Source organism: Alligator mississippiensis, chromosome 4 (genome assembly GCF_030867095.1).
Source record: "Alligator mississippiensis isolate rAllMis1 chromosome 4, rAllMis1, whole genome shotgun sequence".
NCBI classification, from domain to species: Eukaryota; Metazoa; Chordata; order Crocodylia; family Alligatoridae; genus Alligator; species Alligator mississippiensis.
Genome location: NC_081827.1, coordinates 225,102,075 through 225,118,775, shown reverse-complemented (window position 1 = coordinate 225,118,775; position 16,701 = coordinate 225,102,075). Strand labels below are relative to the sequence as shown.

At 40.3% G+C, this 16,701-nt stretch overlaps 1 protein-coding gene across 5 annotated transcripts in view; it reads left to right on the top strand.

Moving 5' to 3' along the window:
- The window catches only part of GALNT13 (polypeptide N-acetylgalactosaminyltransferase 13), a 431,117-nt gene that overhangs the window by 346,568 nt on the left and 67,848 nt on the right, over positions 1-16,701 (top strand). For all 5 annotated transcript variants that reach the window (XM_059727376.1, XM_019480581.2, XM_059727378.1 and 2 more), the window contains one exon: positions 12,389-12,528. In XM_059727376.1, coding sequence (XP_059583359.1) covers positions 12,389-12,528 — 140 coding nt within the window. The remainder of the gene's footprint in view (positions 1-12,388; positions 12,529-16,701) is intronic.

Here is a 16,701-nt window from a genome sequence, read left to right as displayed (position 1 = left end):
TCCAACCTGAACCCAAACTTTTAATGATTTGCTCATTACTGAAACTCCTAAGTGAAATCTAAATAGCTCCTAAAATTCGAAAGTGAAAAAATATGCCTGATTATTCTCAGAAATGCTTTTTCAGGCTCTTACTGTGTTTAAACCAGGTTCTTGACCATATTACCTACCTGCTATGTACATCATTTGGATGGGAAAATAAATCAAGATTTTAAAACGTGGTTGAATAGTCACCTAACATTTATATCAACTTCACTTCCCTTTTAGAAACCAATGGTAGAGGAGGAAGCCAAAAGGGATAGGTTGGGTTCTGCGCATTTGACCTCTGAAAATAGGTCTAGTTTAGAGTGCAAGTACCTCAACCACAACACCAACCCCAATCCCAAAATGACTAACGTACAGAGAATTCCAGCTTTGAGATGAAATGTGAACAAAAAAGTCTAGGCCCATATTGCCTCAGGTATGCAGGAAGTTTCCTATTGGCTTCATAGATTTCATAGACATTAGGGCTGGAAGGGACCTTGGAAGGTCATCGAGTCCAGCCCCCTTCCCAGAGGGCAGGAAGTCAGCTCAGGTCAAAAGCTCCCAGCAAGATAGATGTCTTGTTTAATTCATCTTGAGTAATTTTACAGTGGGTTAACAAGCTGCCAAACATCCAGGCAGACTAAATGACCTGTAATGGGCTCCCTTTATAGCCCAGTGGAGCAGCATCCGTGGGTGCTGACAATGAGGGGATGCCAGAATACCTTCCCAGGAGTCTTTGCCAAGCTTGGTGCAGCCGAGCGCTGCCTGGGTACAGGAGCCAACATCATATCAGGTGGGTAAGTGGGGACAAGTGGAATGGCACCCCTTTGGGGAGTGTTTGCCCCAGCAGGTGCAGCCCTGTTCCCCATAGCATATCTGGGCATAGGAGGGTGCACCAGGGGCACCACCTCCACCCATCCACAAAGGCTGACAGAACTCCCTATGCCTCTGCATACCACAGAAAATTATAAGTTTGACTTAACAATAGTTGACTATTCTTTATTATTTACTACCTGTTTGTTTAAGTTTCCTGGTTTACATTCAGAGTTCCTTCTACAAACATGAGGGACAGACATTTACTTCAAAAAAGAAAGCGGATATTTTCCATATAGCAGCAGCAAGATATGCAGGGGTTAAAAACCCCCTCAAAATATCAGGAGACCCTCCAAAAAAATCGTTTGTGCTGGCTTCTGTAGTATAAGGATTAAATATCTAATGCCTGAACCACACTTAAGTGGTGACTGGAAACTTGTTCGGTCTGTTTCTAGGATCTAATCTGACAGGCCTTGCTCATGTAAAACTCCTGTTCAATTTGGTTTCAGTAGAGTCTGCAGGATTCATCCTGTTGACTTCAGTGGCAGTTCTGCCTGAGGGAGATCTGTAGGGCTCCATATATATTGGCAATACAAGCTAGGTAGCATGTATTTAATCTCTGTCTCTGATAAACTTTAGATTGCCAGACTGGTTTTTAATGGAAAAACAGTTCCACCTGCTGGATGTTTTGAGTAAAAGAAAGGTGTCCAATTTAGAAGCATCCTCAAGTGAATTTGTTTTTAAGTACTGAATACGTAGAACACCTATATCGTCTAGGTTTTTGTTTTTCTCCGACCTATTTAGAGCTACATGCATTTGTGGGATTTTTAAAAGGAGGAACGAATGGTCAAAACTAAGCAAAGCATTAGATGCTCTAAAACATAATTAAGAGAAACAGCGTTGTTTAGCATTCTTCAAAAGGGGGATAGTTTTATTACATACCAGGAGGGTGGAATTTATTTTACCCAGTTACATCCTCATAAGTGAATGTACCTTTCTTATGCAGGAAAGGTGTGCAGCCAGCAGGCTCGATCCAGGTCATGGGAATTGTCACTTTCCTTTTATGGTCACACTTACCTTAGCCATGATTCCAGACTGTTGGCAGATTACAACAATGTCTGATGTTTGGATCATTGATTCCTAATGGCATATCTTGTAGTTTCTACTCTTGCTCACATTAAAGCATTTGAGTGCTTTTGCCATTTTATTTTTTTCCCATGGTCATCAAATTAATTGCAATGTTTAGCTTACCTATTTCTATTTTCTAGTAATACTTTTTAATATATCAACTTTTTCTTGATAAAAATCTGGAAAATAGAATACCAGGGAGAAAATCATAGCAGTCCACATGGCAGATGTAAAGCGTTGATAATACTGAAAGTTTTTCTTTTTGCTTTGTTTTGTTTTGTTTTTGTTCTGCAAAAGATTTTGATTTTTGGCCAAAAAAAGAGCATTTTGCAATATTTTTTTCTTTTGAAAGATTTAATCAATTCTATTGCTCTACAGATTATCCTGTTATGCAACTGTACACGTTTTAGGATGAGTAAATCCCACTTGTTCAGTGGGCTATTTTAAGAAACTACTTATTTCTTACATTTTCATTCAGCCAATGATTGACTCCTAGTATATACCATTCATGTGCTATCCTTATTGTGATGTACCATTCATTATTTCTAGACTATAAACAAAAGTATACTTAAAATATAGCCTCATATCTCTTACTAACAGCATTTTAAAATGCCGCCTTACTCAAGTGTAACTAGTGTAATCATTTGTAAAGTATTTTAGCTGTTCCTGGCCAACTCCTTTACTTTTATTTTTGGTTTGTTTACTCATTTAAAACAGAGCAATTTCAATTGGTTTCCATTTCCTAAAACAAGATATTAAATAGAACTCAGAATGCTAACTTTGATACTATTTTTCTTAAAGCAATAGAATCAAGTGGATCGGGGTCCCCTGATAGGTGGTGCATTTTGCCAGCTAAATAGCTATCTATTGAAAGAAGAAATCTTTTCAAACTCTTAATAAAAAAAAAGATTTTCATTAATATAAAGTACTTTTTGAACGGAAATAAAGCAGTATAGAATAAATCAAATATTTATTTGATTTGTCTTTATTCTTTCTTCGCTCTTAGAGTCATAGAATAGTAGAGTTGGAAGAGTCCTCAGGAGGTCATCTAGCCTAAACACCTGCTATAATGCAGGTTCATTCACAACTAAACCAACCCTGTGAAATTTGTCTGTCCAACTTACTCTTAAAACACCTAAGGATGAAGACTCCACAACTCTGGGTAGCCTGTTCCAATGCTTAGTCACCCTCAGTGAGAAAAATTTCCCTAATATTCAACAAATTTTCTCTGCTGCTAGTTAAGACCATTATTCCTTGCCCTGTCCCCTCCAGCTACACATAATAATCTATCTCCATCCTTCATGTATTAGTGAAGTATCTGTAGCATTGGAAGACTGTTACCAAATCAATCTTCTCTTCTCCAAGCTAAAAAGCTCTATTTCCTCATAAGTCATGTTTCCCAAATCACTAATCATTTTTGTCACTCCCCATGTGTCTCCCATTCTAATTTGTACACATCTTTCTTGAAGTGAGGACCCCAAACTGGGCACAGTACTCCAGATGAGCCCTCACCAGTGCTCCCTTTTTGCTGTAATTAGAGTTTATTTGATCTTTTGAAGGATGTATTTGGCTATCTCTGTTAATTCAAGCTTAAAATTCCACACGTCTGTAACTGCTGCTTAACTACCACTTAATCATTTGGCTCTAGCCAAAAACATCAGCATTCAGAAGAATTGTTGCTGATAATATCTTGATTAAACACCAGATTTTCAATGTTATAATTAGGCTAGAGTTTTTTTTCCCCAGAAGATGGCTTAATGAAGCAACTGTCTAGATTTAAGCTTGTGATAATAAATAAAATTGAATATTCTGTAATTGATAAGTATTAAAATTATATCATATACCATAATTATATAATTATGTGATACACTTAGACCCAGATTCATCAGAATGATAATAGTTAGATACTTAGGAGAATGGTTAAACATTTTTGTGGGTTAAATGTATAAGTAAAAAAATTCAAGTAAGTAATTAATAATTCTGATGACGATGATTACTGAATTTCTATACAAAGTAGTTACAGGGGTGTAGGTTGTAGCCGTGTTGGTCTAAGGACATAGGCAGACAAGGTACTTTGTGTGAATCTGATATGTTTTATTAGACCAGCTGAAATAGTTGGGAAAACATTTTTTAGCAAGCTTTCAGGTTTAAAAACCCTTGTCAGGCTGAGGAAGTCTCTGCAGTTGGTGTGTGCTCTTCCTGGATGGAATGAATAGTAAAGAAGCCAGAGGCTGGTATGCATGCAAGACAGGCAGTCAATGAACATGTAAATTGAGGAGTCAGTGAGTGAGACATGGGCTGAGGGGCAGTGGGGAGAAGTGGGGGTGAATATAGCAGTTAAGCAGTGGAGAGGTGCTTGGGGAGTCAGATGTCAGGCAGGTTGTGTGTCATAAATCCATTTTGTCCATTTGTCCATGATTTTTTGTATCCTGGAGGTTAATGAAGTGAAGTTCATAGGCTTGTCCCTGAGAAGTGTTTTGTAAAGTTTCCCTTGACGATTAGAATTGAGAGCTTAGGGAGAGAGTGGTTTTCTTGTGAGAAATGTCCCCCCACAGGTAATTGGGTATTCTTGTCTTTGATAGATTTACGGTGTGCGTTCATTCTGGTGCTCAGTTGTTGTTTGGTCTCTCCTATGTATTTTCCATCAGGGCATTTGGTGCATTGGATATAACATTTCTGGAGGTGCAGCTGGAAGATGCAGGGATGCAACAGATGGCTCTGTTGTGGGGTGTAGTAATTGTGGGGGTGGTGCACATGTGTTGGCAGGTTTTGCATTTCTTATCATGATTGACCACAAGATGAACATGAGCCTTCAGTGTGATGCTACGGCTAGTAAAGCAAGCAAAATCTTGGCTTGCATCCATAGATGGTTTTCAAGCAAATCCTGGGACGTCATTCTTCCATTGTACTCGGCCTTGGTAAGGCTGCTGCTGGAGTACTGCGTCCAGTTTTGGGCTCCACAATTCAAAAAGGTTGTGGAGAAGCTTGAGAGAGTGCAGAGGAGAGCCATGCGCATGATCAGAGATCAGGAAAACAGACCTTATGATGAGAGGCTGAGAGCAATGGGACTCTTGAGCCTGGAAAAGCACAGGCTCAGGGGTGATCTGGTGGCCATCTCTAAGTTTATCAGGGATGCTCATCAGGATCTGGGGGAACGTCTGTTCACCAGAGCGCCCCAAGGGATGACAAGATTGAATGGTCACAAACTCTGCTGTGACCGATTCAGGCTGTAAATAAGAAAGAACTTCTTCATTGTCCGAGCCCCCAAGGTTTGGAATAGACTGCCACCGGACACTCTGAATGCCTTCAAGACACATTTGGATGCTTATCTTGCTGGGATCCTATGATCCCTGCTGACTTCCTGCCCCTGGGGAGGGGGCTGGACTCGATGATCCTCTGGGGTCCCTTCCAGCCCAAATGTCTGTGAAATCTATGAAATCATGGCGTGGTCTGGATCCATTCGGTGTGTTCTGACCTGAGTAGAATATACAAATATACAAAATATATTTGTAATTATACAAAGTATATTCTGAGTAGAATTCCAAAGTACAGTAAAAACTCTGTTATGTGGCATCCCCTGGGAATGGGGAATGCTGGATAACAAACTATGCCAGTTAATTGAGTGGCCCGAACAGGTGTCCTTGCCTGTTCAGGCTGCCGCTTCTCCTGCCGTGTCTGGGGCGTTACCACCCATCCCGCAGCATCGCCAACTCTCCCGTGGCATCACAGTCCCTCCCACGGTCCCTGCAGTCTCCACAGGACAGGGAGACAGGCCCTGTGCAGCCTGTTATGCCCCCCAGGCCTTGGGGGCTCAGCAAAACTGGAAGTGCCACAGCAGGCACTTCCGGTTTCACTTTACCCTACAAGCCGGCATGCTGGTTAATAGAGTATGCTGACTTCTAAGGTGTCAGTTAATGGAACTTCTACTGTAGCAGCATTTTGTACTAGGGGTCTGATTCCCCTGCATTTATGTAAGAAAATTGTTGCTGATTCCCCTAACGCATTTACCTGTAAAATTTCAAAATCAGATCATATAAATCACAAAAATTAGTGGGTGATGGACATGAAGTAAATCACGAGGTGAATGTGATTTACTTAGACTTCAGTAAAGCCTTTGATTACCACGCTCCAGCAGCCTCCTGCATCTTGTGTATCAGCGGCCCCAGACTTAAAAATGGTGGCAGGAGCACTTGAATTAAAGCTCATTGAGCAAGCTTTACTTTAAGCGCCCCTGCCAACATATTTAAGCATAGGGACACTGATACATGAGACATGGTGGCACTTTAATTAGAGCAGCTCTTGGAACTGCTTAGTGTTTAAGCTAATGAATTTCTGTTACCATGCTCATCTTGTTGACTTCCTTGAGTAGAATGAGAAAGACAGGGAGTAATTTTTGTTTCTATGAAAAATGTCCTCTACCTGTGTCTACCTTTTTATCTTTCTTGTTTGGTGATCACTCATTTTGGTGCATAGTTTTTGTGTGGTTTCACCCACATAATTACCATGAGGGCATTTTGTTCACTGAACTTAGATATGCTACATTCTGGGATAGACGTGTGTATGATTCATGGGTTATCGGGAGTATTTTTTGTGGCAGTAGAGATGCACTGATAGGTTTTGAATGTATTTTTAAGGAAGGGCTGGGTCACGTTAGGTGCCTGTTGATTAGCAGGGACCTTACTTCTGATGATGAGTTTGGAAAGGTTAGGGGGCTTTTGATGGGTACGAGTGGGGTGCAGAGTTTGGGATGAGAATTTCTTAAGGGCTGATTTTTTTTTTTTTTTTCAAATGCAGGCTATAGTTGTTTGGTGCTTCTTTGATGCATCAAGTGTGGATGGTAGGTGACAAACAAAGGTATGAGCTCAGTGAGATGTTTTCTCTTGCATAATAATAGGTTACTATGCGTTATTTAGGTGACTTTTTCAAAGATACAGTCTGTTTCTCTGCAGAAGTGTATTTGCTGGGTGATATTTGAGGGCCTGAGTATATATCACCTTTTTTTTTTGAATGTTTGGGATGATTGCTGGTTTTGTGGACATTGTGTGGTGGTCCATGTGTTTTCTGTATTTATTGATTTGACGGTGCCCTCCAAGCTGTAGAATTAGGATGCTGTCTAGAAAGTTGATGTTAGTATAGGAGAATGTGATTCAAGGGTGATAGTTGTTAAACCTGCAGTGTATGTAAATAAGTGAGTACAGGTATTCGGTGCAGATTAAGTACAAAATTCCAAGGGTTTACAGTTCCCGTCATAAACTGATCAAAACAACTTTTGTTTATATCAGATTATTCCTCTGTTATGTTCGTAACAAACATCAACACATCTTTAGCAGATCTTCATACTCCTTGTACATCTCCTCATTATCTTGTGTGTTTTTGACCATCCCCTTGCAGCCTTATCAACAGGTCTTGTGAGAAGTCTGCATGACTGATGCGCACTCCAGCCTAAGGGTTGCGTATGCAGTTTGTGTATTAGTTACATCTTCAATGAGGCCTACTTTTGGTCAGTGCTTTGGTCAGAGCCTTTATATGAGCAGCATATGCACTGATCTATGTTCCAGCAAGGCCTATATCTAAAAGAAAATCAGTTACGTTGACAATGGAGCAGGTTAGGAATGTTTTCATAGTTTCATAGTTGGTAGGGTCGGAAGGGACCTGAGCAGATCATCAAGTCCGACCCCCTGCCATGGCAGGAAAAAGTACTGAGGTCAAACAACCCCAGCAAGGTGTTCGTTTAACCTCCTCTTAAAGACCCCCAGGGTAGGAGCCAGCACCACTTCTCTTGGAAGTTTGTTCCAGGTCCTGGCTGCCCTGACTGTGAAGTAGCACCTCCTGATGTCTAGTCTGAATCTACCCTCTGCCAGCTTGTGACCGCTATTTCTAGTATATTCTAGTATATTCTAGCTATTTCAAGTCCCTGTTCCCCCTGGTAGTGCTCGGGGGAACAGTGACTCCCCCAATGCCTGCTGGTCCCCTCTGACTAGTTTGTAACAGGCCACTAGATCCCCCCTCAGCCTTCTCTTGTGGAGGCTGAACAGGTTCAGGTCTCTTAGCCTCTCCTCTTAGGGCCTGTCCTGCTGACTACTGATCATGTGGGTTACCCACCTCTGAACCCTCTCAATGCTATCCCCATCCCTCCTGAAGTGCGGCGCCCAGAAGTGGATGCAGTACTCCAACTGTGGCCTGACCAGTGCCGCATAGAGGGGGAGGATCACCTCCTTGGACCTGCTTGAGATGCATCTGTGGATGCATGATAAGGTGTGGTTGGCCTTCTTGACCGCATCCCCACACTGTCGGCCCATGTTCATTTTGGCATCAATAATGACTCCAAGATCCTTTTCTGCCTCTGCACTGATGAGAAGGGAGTTCCCCAGCCTGTAGGTATGCTGCTGGTTCTTCCTCCCCAGGTGCATCACCTTGAACTTGTCAGTGTTGAAACCCATCCTGTTCTCATCTGCCCACCCCTGTAACCTGTCCAGATCCAATTGCAGCCTATTCCTCCCTTCTAGCGTGCCCACATCGCCCCACATCTTAGTGTCGTCAACAAATTTGAATAGGGTGCTTTTTACCCCCTCGTCCAAGTCACTGATGAAGAAGTTGAACAGCGCAGGTCCAAGGACCGAGCCCTGGGGGACCCCACTGCCCATATCCCTCCAGGTCAAAAATGACCCGTCCACCACCACTCTCTGGGTGCGGCCCTCCAGCCAGTTAGCGACCCATTTAACTGTGCAGGTGTCGATGCCACAGTCCCCTAGTTTTTTTTAATGAGAATGGGGTGAGAGACAGTGTCAAAGGCCTTCCTGAAGCCCAGAAAGACTACGTCCACTGCTACACCTGTCTCTAAGGATTTTGTGACCTGGTCATAGAAGGCCAACAGGTTGGTCTGACAGGACCTGCCTCTAATGAACCCATGTTGGTTGCCCCTAAGCATAATCTCTGCTGGCCCCTCGTGGACATACGCCAGGATAATTCTCTCAAAAAGCTTACCCAGGATCGAGGTAAGACTGACTGCCCTATAATTTCCTGGGTCTTCCTTCCTCCCTTTTTTGAAAATGGGAACCACACTGGCCGTTTTCCAGTCCTCTGGCACCACATCAGAGCACCACGAGTGCTCGTAAAGCCATGCTAGGGGTCCCTCAATGACCTCTGCTAATTCCCTCAGCACTCTGGGGTGGAGGTCATCAGGACCAGCTGATTTAAATACATCCAGTCCCTCCAGAAGTTCCCTGACTAGATCCTCACTGACCCTAATGATTTTCAATGATTATTTTTTCCCTGGTGGAAAGTTCCAGTTCAGGAAAATAGAAATGTTTCTAGGATCATAGCAGTTTTCCTAAAAATTTAACTCAAAAAGATTTATCAAATCCAGGATGGAGTTTTTGATCAGAGGAAGAAATAGTGACCGAGTCTGATGGTCAGAATAGGGGCAAATCCTGATTCAAGTCCCTGCTCTAGCAAAATGTTATTATTATGAAGTGGAACAGTTTGAGCCTGAGAGTAAGAAGAGCTTACCAAAAAATAGCCAATAGCAGTGGTGTCTGGGACACGGGAAAAATGCAGAACATGGTCCTCAACCAAGGTTTGACACCTCACAAATGGGTGCCCTAACCACCAGGAAACTGGCTACTCTAGGTTGCTTTTCTCTCTCCTCTTCAAAAGGTACTGTTTTCATCCCTATACAAAATGGGAACTTTTTTGAAGTTTTGAGAAGTTTTAAAGACAAGAAAATCATTTCCTGCCCAGCTTTGATATGCATCTGTCTCTGATGTCATGAGATTATGCAGAGAATTTTCCCAAATAAAAATTAAGCATAGGATCGTAGAAAACATTTACACTTCCATTTCCGATGCATTACCTATATTTATCTAAAAGAGTGAACATCAGATGTACTAGGGTATTTTTCCTTATTTCTTCAGATTGATGAGTTGACAACAGGCTGATACAATGAATCATATGAATAGTATAGAATTGATTTATTTATAGTAACTAGGTGAGATTCTGAACAGGGAGCAGTATACTCTGGTACTATCCCTTCTATAGAAGTTATGTGCATAGGAAATTCAGTGCAACTGGGAAATACATTAACAGGTACACCACAAAAACATTTAATATCATCATAATATTCAGAAATGAAGATTTGGGCTGTGTTTTGCTAAAGAATAATCTGTTTAGCTGGTTAATGTCAATTTGTCAATGCTGTTAGGCTACCATGTAGCAAAGTAATTGAAGTAATTTCAGGAAACTGAAGGAGCAGTAGCCACAGAAAAGAGTTGACCTTGGTCATTTTTGTCTTTTGAGAGCATAATTTCTCAAACTATAGGCTGTGGACCACTTGTTGATGGTCTGAAGAATTTTTTTGTCATCATGTGGTCCTAGTTTCCCTTGTTTCTATTTGCTAAATCTCAGAAAAATACATCTAAAATGTATCCACTGTTTATCAATTACTCTTCCATGTCTCTAATACGTGAAGTTGTTACATGAATGAGAAAAGGGAAGGGAGGTATCAACAAGATGTTTTTCTCTACATGGTCCACAATCTAGAGGACCTAGTTTGCATTGACAGGCTTCTGTTCCATGCACAGACCTACTGAAGTCAAAGCCACCAGTATCAACCAACCGTCTCCCCTTCCCCCTTCTCCCCCCACCCCCCTTCCAGTATGCACATCCATCTGTAACCGGTCAGGAATTCCACTCCTTTCTATTGGGTATAAATCTGACTACACTGATCCATATGTTCATTACCTTGACTATTGCATGAAGAGCTACTCACCCTGGGGGGAAAAAAAAACGTAAAAAGGCTGTAGTCCTCTGCACCATCTCTTAAACACAACAGTTAAACTTCTCCCACAACACAGAGAGTGCTTGTTGTGTCAGCACTAAGGTGGAGGTAAAAAGGTAGTCAGAATATCACGAGTAGATTAATTGCAGTCCATTTTGTTTTGATGGACAGGCTGCTCTCCCCAGAACATCATGAGATATTGACACTTATTTCATGAATTTTCTAGATCAGAGCACCATACTCGTTTGGATTCAGCCCGGGGGGTTTCTCATCAGTCAGGTGACTCATGGCGAGGAAGGATGAGTGGTAGTGGCATTAATCCCTTGGGTGATAGCCCCACTGACACAACAATTCTGGCAGCTATGGGAGTTAATGCCTCTATCACCTGGACTGGATTTGGAAGTGGGTCTCCCCAGCTGTACACTTCTATTGGTTTGAGCACTGCAGGCATGGCTGGCAGGGAGCACCTAATTATAGATTAAAGATGAGACAGCTGCTGAGTTATTCATCACTGTCAAAACTAGCTTAACTTAAACATACTTTATGGGATCTTTAATGTCAGAAAACACCAGTGTGCCAAGGTTTAAGTGGCAACAGAACAGGTATTTTCAGAATCTAAATTTTGCGATGAGATATCCAAAAGAATAGTTAAGTCCTTTTTGTGAAACTAGCCCATGTTTACTTAAAGTAGCAAGTTCATAGAGTAGAAAAACAAACAAATAACATCACTACAATTGTTAATTAAGAGTTATTAGCCATAGACTGTGCCCTTAGGTTGATCCTTACATAGAAGCAGCCTCCAAGACACAATTTCTTCCTTGTTTGTCTTATTCCAGAGGGTATTAATTTATTGCAGGTTCATAACAGGAGCAGTTTGTAACTGCTGGCTGTTGTGTTGTAGGCCTAAATCATTAGTTCTCAGTGTACATGAAACAGAAGGAAGGCAGGATAAATTTTTCTCAGTAGTGAAGCAAGTAACCTTGCTACAGCTATATATGTAAAGTTTTGTGATGTGAATTTTATTTTCAGTCAGCCATTTAAAGCTAGCAAACTTAATATACATGAACTTTACATAAAATAATCCATCCTTCTTTTAAATTACTTCTCTTAAAATAATTTCTTAAATTTGAACAGACCTGCAACATACCTTTGAACATTTGTTTTAAAAACTTAGAGTTTTTTTCTTTCCGAGGAGGAGATCAAAACACATAAAACAACTAAAAATAAAAGGGAGCAGTTTTAACTATAAAGTTGAAACATTAGCTGCTCTCAAATATTTTCATATGCAGTAAAGTTGGATAAATTAATATGGCTCTCAGTTATTCAAGTTCTTTTGAATTGAACTTTGATTCTGACCAACCAAATTCATAAGATTTAATACTATACAATAAAGGAACAAATAATTTAATGTGGCTACACATTTTCAGATTAATAAATTATAAATAATAGAAAAAGTTTGTTTTTATGAGCCTTTAATTTGCTAAATTGAATGACTGTAAAAGATCATTGTTGTAGCACCTGCATATACTGTTGTATCTTACTGAATTATAATTATAGGAATTGGAAAATGATTATAAAATGATCTGTGGCATTTCTGTGTAGCTGCAAGGATGCTGTGAATTGATTATATATTTCTTTCAAAAATTCTAGGTGTTGTTAAAGTGGATTATGGTGATGTTTCAGTAAGAAAAGCATTAAGAGAAAATCTGAAATGTAAACCCTTTTCATGGTACCTAGAAAACATCTATCCGGACTCCCAGATTCCAAGACGCTATTACTCACTTGGTGAGGTATGAATTATTTATCTTGGCTAAGTAGGAAAAAAATAGAAATTGTGCAAGTGGGAGCAATAGTAATGAACAGAGTTTCTCTAACGTTCTGTGTAAAATGCTTTTTAAGTGTGCACCAAACATGATGTATTTTTTTTTATTTTAAACAAACTTCTTTTCTATTTAATGCTTCAGAAGAGGATGTCTCTACAGCATGCCTCTACATTCATACTTAAAGATTTGTTTTCTAAAACAAGTTACATGCTTGAAAAATAATGTTTGTGACTAATACTTTTAAAAAAACATGCCAAAGTTGGAGAAAATGCTTTCCACCAGCATTTACATGCCTTGTGTGTAAGGAATGATGTATCTAATTTTTGACTGAATGTGTTTTGTGCATGTATTACCTTATCCTACACTAAGCTGTCTAGAGTTGAATATCATGAACATTCCCAACAAACACAAGACTTTAGTTCAGGAAGGAGCAGAAACCTTTTACAATTGAGATAACAGGGTGTTGTAATGGTAACCTATGTTTTATCTGAGCTGAGTTTTAAGAGCTCGACCTTCTATAAAAAGATAGCTACTGATAGAGCAGCAATTAGACACTTACAGTTTTATTACAGTTGGCAAAGTAGCCTCTCTATAAATTAAGAACTTGCAGTGCCAAGTAAGACCCAGATTAGGGTTTTTAGACTAACCATGCAAAAAGTCAAAAGTTGTTTAAAAGAACATCAAGGAAAGATCCTACCTAATAAGCATGAAATAATAGGGTTTTGTGAGGTAATGTCAGATTGGGAAACCAAGGTATGTGAAAATTATAAAACAGTCATTAAGAATACCTTATTTTCACCAATACAGACTGAGTTTCCATGGGAACTAGAGGAAAAATTCAGGCAGCATCTGTGAATTAAAATTCTCACTTGTCAATTTCAGCTACAGGCTGTCACTTAAGGAAGGTGGATTTTTGCACATATAGCCAGAGTACTATATGTGGAAAATGGAAAAAGAACAGTTGCATTATCTCCTGAAAAAAAACTTAAGGGTGTCTAACATACTCATTTCTTCCTCTTTTAAAAGGCATATTGTTTCAGGTAGAGCCAGCACTAGGAGTTCTAGCCTGCTCAGTTAAATTGCTTATTTGGTATCACTGCTAGCTAAACAGCACAGCAACCCTTAGGCTTATAACATCAAACATTCTCTGCATAACCAGCTTGATCTTCTGAGATCAAACTTCTTGTTCATCTTGTCAAGATGCTGGCTGGCTACTTAACAGCAGATTCTTTTTTAATCTAATCTAAGTAAAATGATTCTCTCGTCTGATGCTAAATTATGTGTTTGACATTTGACACATATTTCAAGGGGTGCACAGTCTGATCTATTTTGTCAAGAAGAGGAATAACTGCTTTCACTTGAGATTGAGATGATTTGCCTAAAATTTGCAAGATTTCATGCATGATTTACACAGTACTGCTATGAAATCAAATAATGTTTCTCTACCATTCATCATTTGTATTTTTACATATCTCAGTATTTCAGAAATAATGATTGGTATCATATTGCAGTTTAATTTGAATTGTGCTTGGCCACTAAATAATTTAAATATTACCCTGTTCCTTTCATCAGTAAAATGTACAATTTTTAAGCGAGATCCCAAAAGATATGCAGTTGTATAGAATTAATGTTCTTAAGTAGTTTAAGGATGCATGTGTAACAGAGGGTTAAAAAGCAGATCATGATGCAGTGACTAAGCTTTTCTATTAAATTAATTGTTGTTAAACTTCTTACTTATGTCGAGGTAGCATGTCAATCTTAACTTTATATAAAGATGTGATTATAAGTCTGTGAGTATATCATCATGTTGCATATATTCCTTATGAAGTGGAACGAGCACTGGAAGTTCTTTAAACATCATGTTTTATTCATGCATACCTGAAACTGGAATGTAAAGTAAGATGCCAAGCAGCAAGTATTCTATCTGGGCACTTTATATTGAGACTTCAGGTTAGTTTCCATTTTAATCCCCTAGTCAAAAACTTTCAAAACATTCACCTTTAGCATTAAAATTCTTCAAATTTAGGATCTGTTAAAGGTGGGTTTTTAAAAAATGTTTCAGCAAGGCCTTTTCTGTACTTGACTTGGGAAAATCATTGTGGCTAGGAAATGGGTTACCACACCTTTACAAATGGAGATTAGAGAAGGCATCTCCTTCCAGAAGTGTGAGACAGTTCACCCCCAGCACATATCCAGGGACAGCAACTTGAATTCCCAATCCCCATATGGTAGGCTTTATAACAACAAAACAAGCTGAGCACTGCTGGTCCTGAACCTTTCTTCTACCTTATTTTTATGACTACTACAGAATTTGCACTGCAGTAATTTGCATGGACTCTAGACAAAGTGTTGAAGGACTGGCTTAGAACTGAGAGTAGTGTTATTCATTTATAAATGAACCAAATCCCTCAAGCAAATCCATAGCTTCTGCTTGCAGAGCAGATGGTTTTGTTTCCCGGTATACCTGAACCATCATAGGTCATGCTGACAGGCAGGTGGCTTAAGTGGACCAAAAAGATAGATCGGTAGTTTATTAGGACTTTAAAAAAATTATGAATTAAAATAAATAAATGTCTTGTTTAAATGGCTTAGTGACAAGGCCTCTGTTACCATGGAGGATGCTGAATTAGGTCCACAGTTGGAACTACTTTTTTCCTGCAGGGGTGGGCCCTAAGGCTAGGGACAGACTTTACACACAAACCAGTTTAAGTGCTCAGAAACTGGTTGAAACCTGTAACAGAACAGATGTTCAGTGCACATAAATCAGCTTGAAAATGGCTGAAACCGGTTTGAGATAAACCTGGTTGAATGTAGTATCAGACTTCACTGATTTGGCTCAAACCGGTTTATGCAAAGTGTGTCCCAGACCTCTTGCTGGTTGAAGTTAAACTAAACTCCCCCAGCATCCTGGCATGCTCTCTGGTCTGGGCGGGGCTCTCTGCTCCACAGCAGGGCTAGCCCCTCCCCTCTGCTTCCTGGCTGCAACTCTCGCAGAGATTGCATGCTGCTCCCCCTCTATCCCTCACCATTCCCTGCTAAGCAGGAGCTTCCCCCTCCACTCTGCCGTGCTGAGAGGTGTCTGTGTATTAGCTAGCAGACCACATGCTGGCTGTGGTCTGTGCTGTGGCAGACGGGACAAAGGCAGAATCAACAGGTAGCTGGTAACGTTCTGCTGTTGTCTTCTTAATGGAGTGATAAGCACTGTGTTATCAATTCCCTAGTAAGCTGGTCAGAAGGGATAGGGGGGAACCCTGCCCTAATCAGAGCAACCTACAGGGACCTGGCCATGTCCCCCTCAGCTCAGTACTTTGAAAGAGAAGGGAGGGCTGCTCTAGTGCCCCCTAGCTTCTAGCCTGAGCCACTGCAGGCATGTGCCTGCATGTCTGGGATGTCTATGCAGTTACAAACTGCCAGGTTAGACTAACCTGCAAAGATTGAATCAATTTAGGCTCAGGCTTTTTGAGTGTCTGTCCCTAGCCTAAGAGCACAGTATGTATCGATCATTTAAAGACAACCTTGGGTTGGTAAATACGCTCTCTCTTACAGAGGAACATTGTTAAGTTCTGAAGTGTGTGGTATTTTCAGAGATGCTGAATACCTGATGCTCTCATTGACTTTACTGGGAATGGTGTGTGCTCAGCATTAATAAAAACAGCTTGATTTTAAGACTAAACTATAAAATATGCCAAAGAAGAATATGCACTGAAATGAGATTTCTTTCCTGAACTGGTGCATTGTTCCATGTCTATTATCCCAAGAAAATATTTTTATTTAACTGTGGAAATATTTACCAGATTCCAAATGTTTTTCATCCATTCTCTCTGCAGTTAAATTTGCCCCTGGGGATGGAGCAGTTGTTATGGACCAAGGGGGAAATTTTAGTTGGAGCCCCTTATTAAAATGTTGACAACACATGTTGGGAACAACCAGCTGCACAGGCTATTGTATTGCAGTGGAGGGGAAAGAGTGCTTTTAGACAAAAGAAACCAAGGCAAACTGTTTATTCATTTGAAGGACACAAGGTCTTTAGTGGCTGTGCAGAGCAAGACAGACTCAGTTTTTAAAGACTCCATGTGACAGACTTAGACATAGGAAACTGTCTAGTATTCATGTGATTTACCTGAGAAAGCTGGAGAGTTC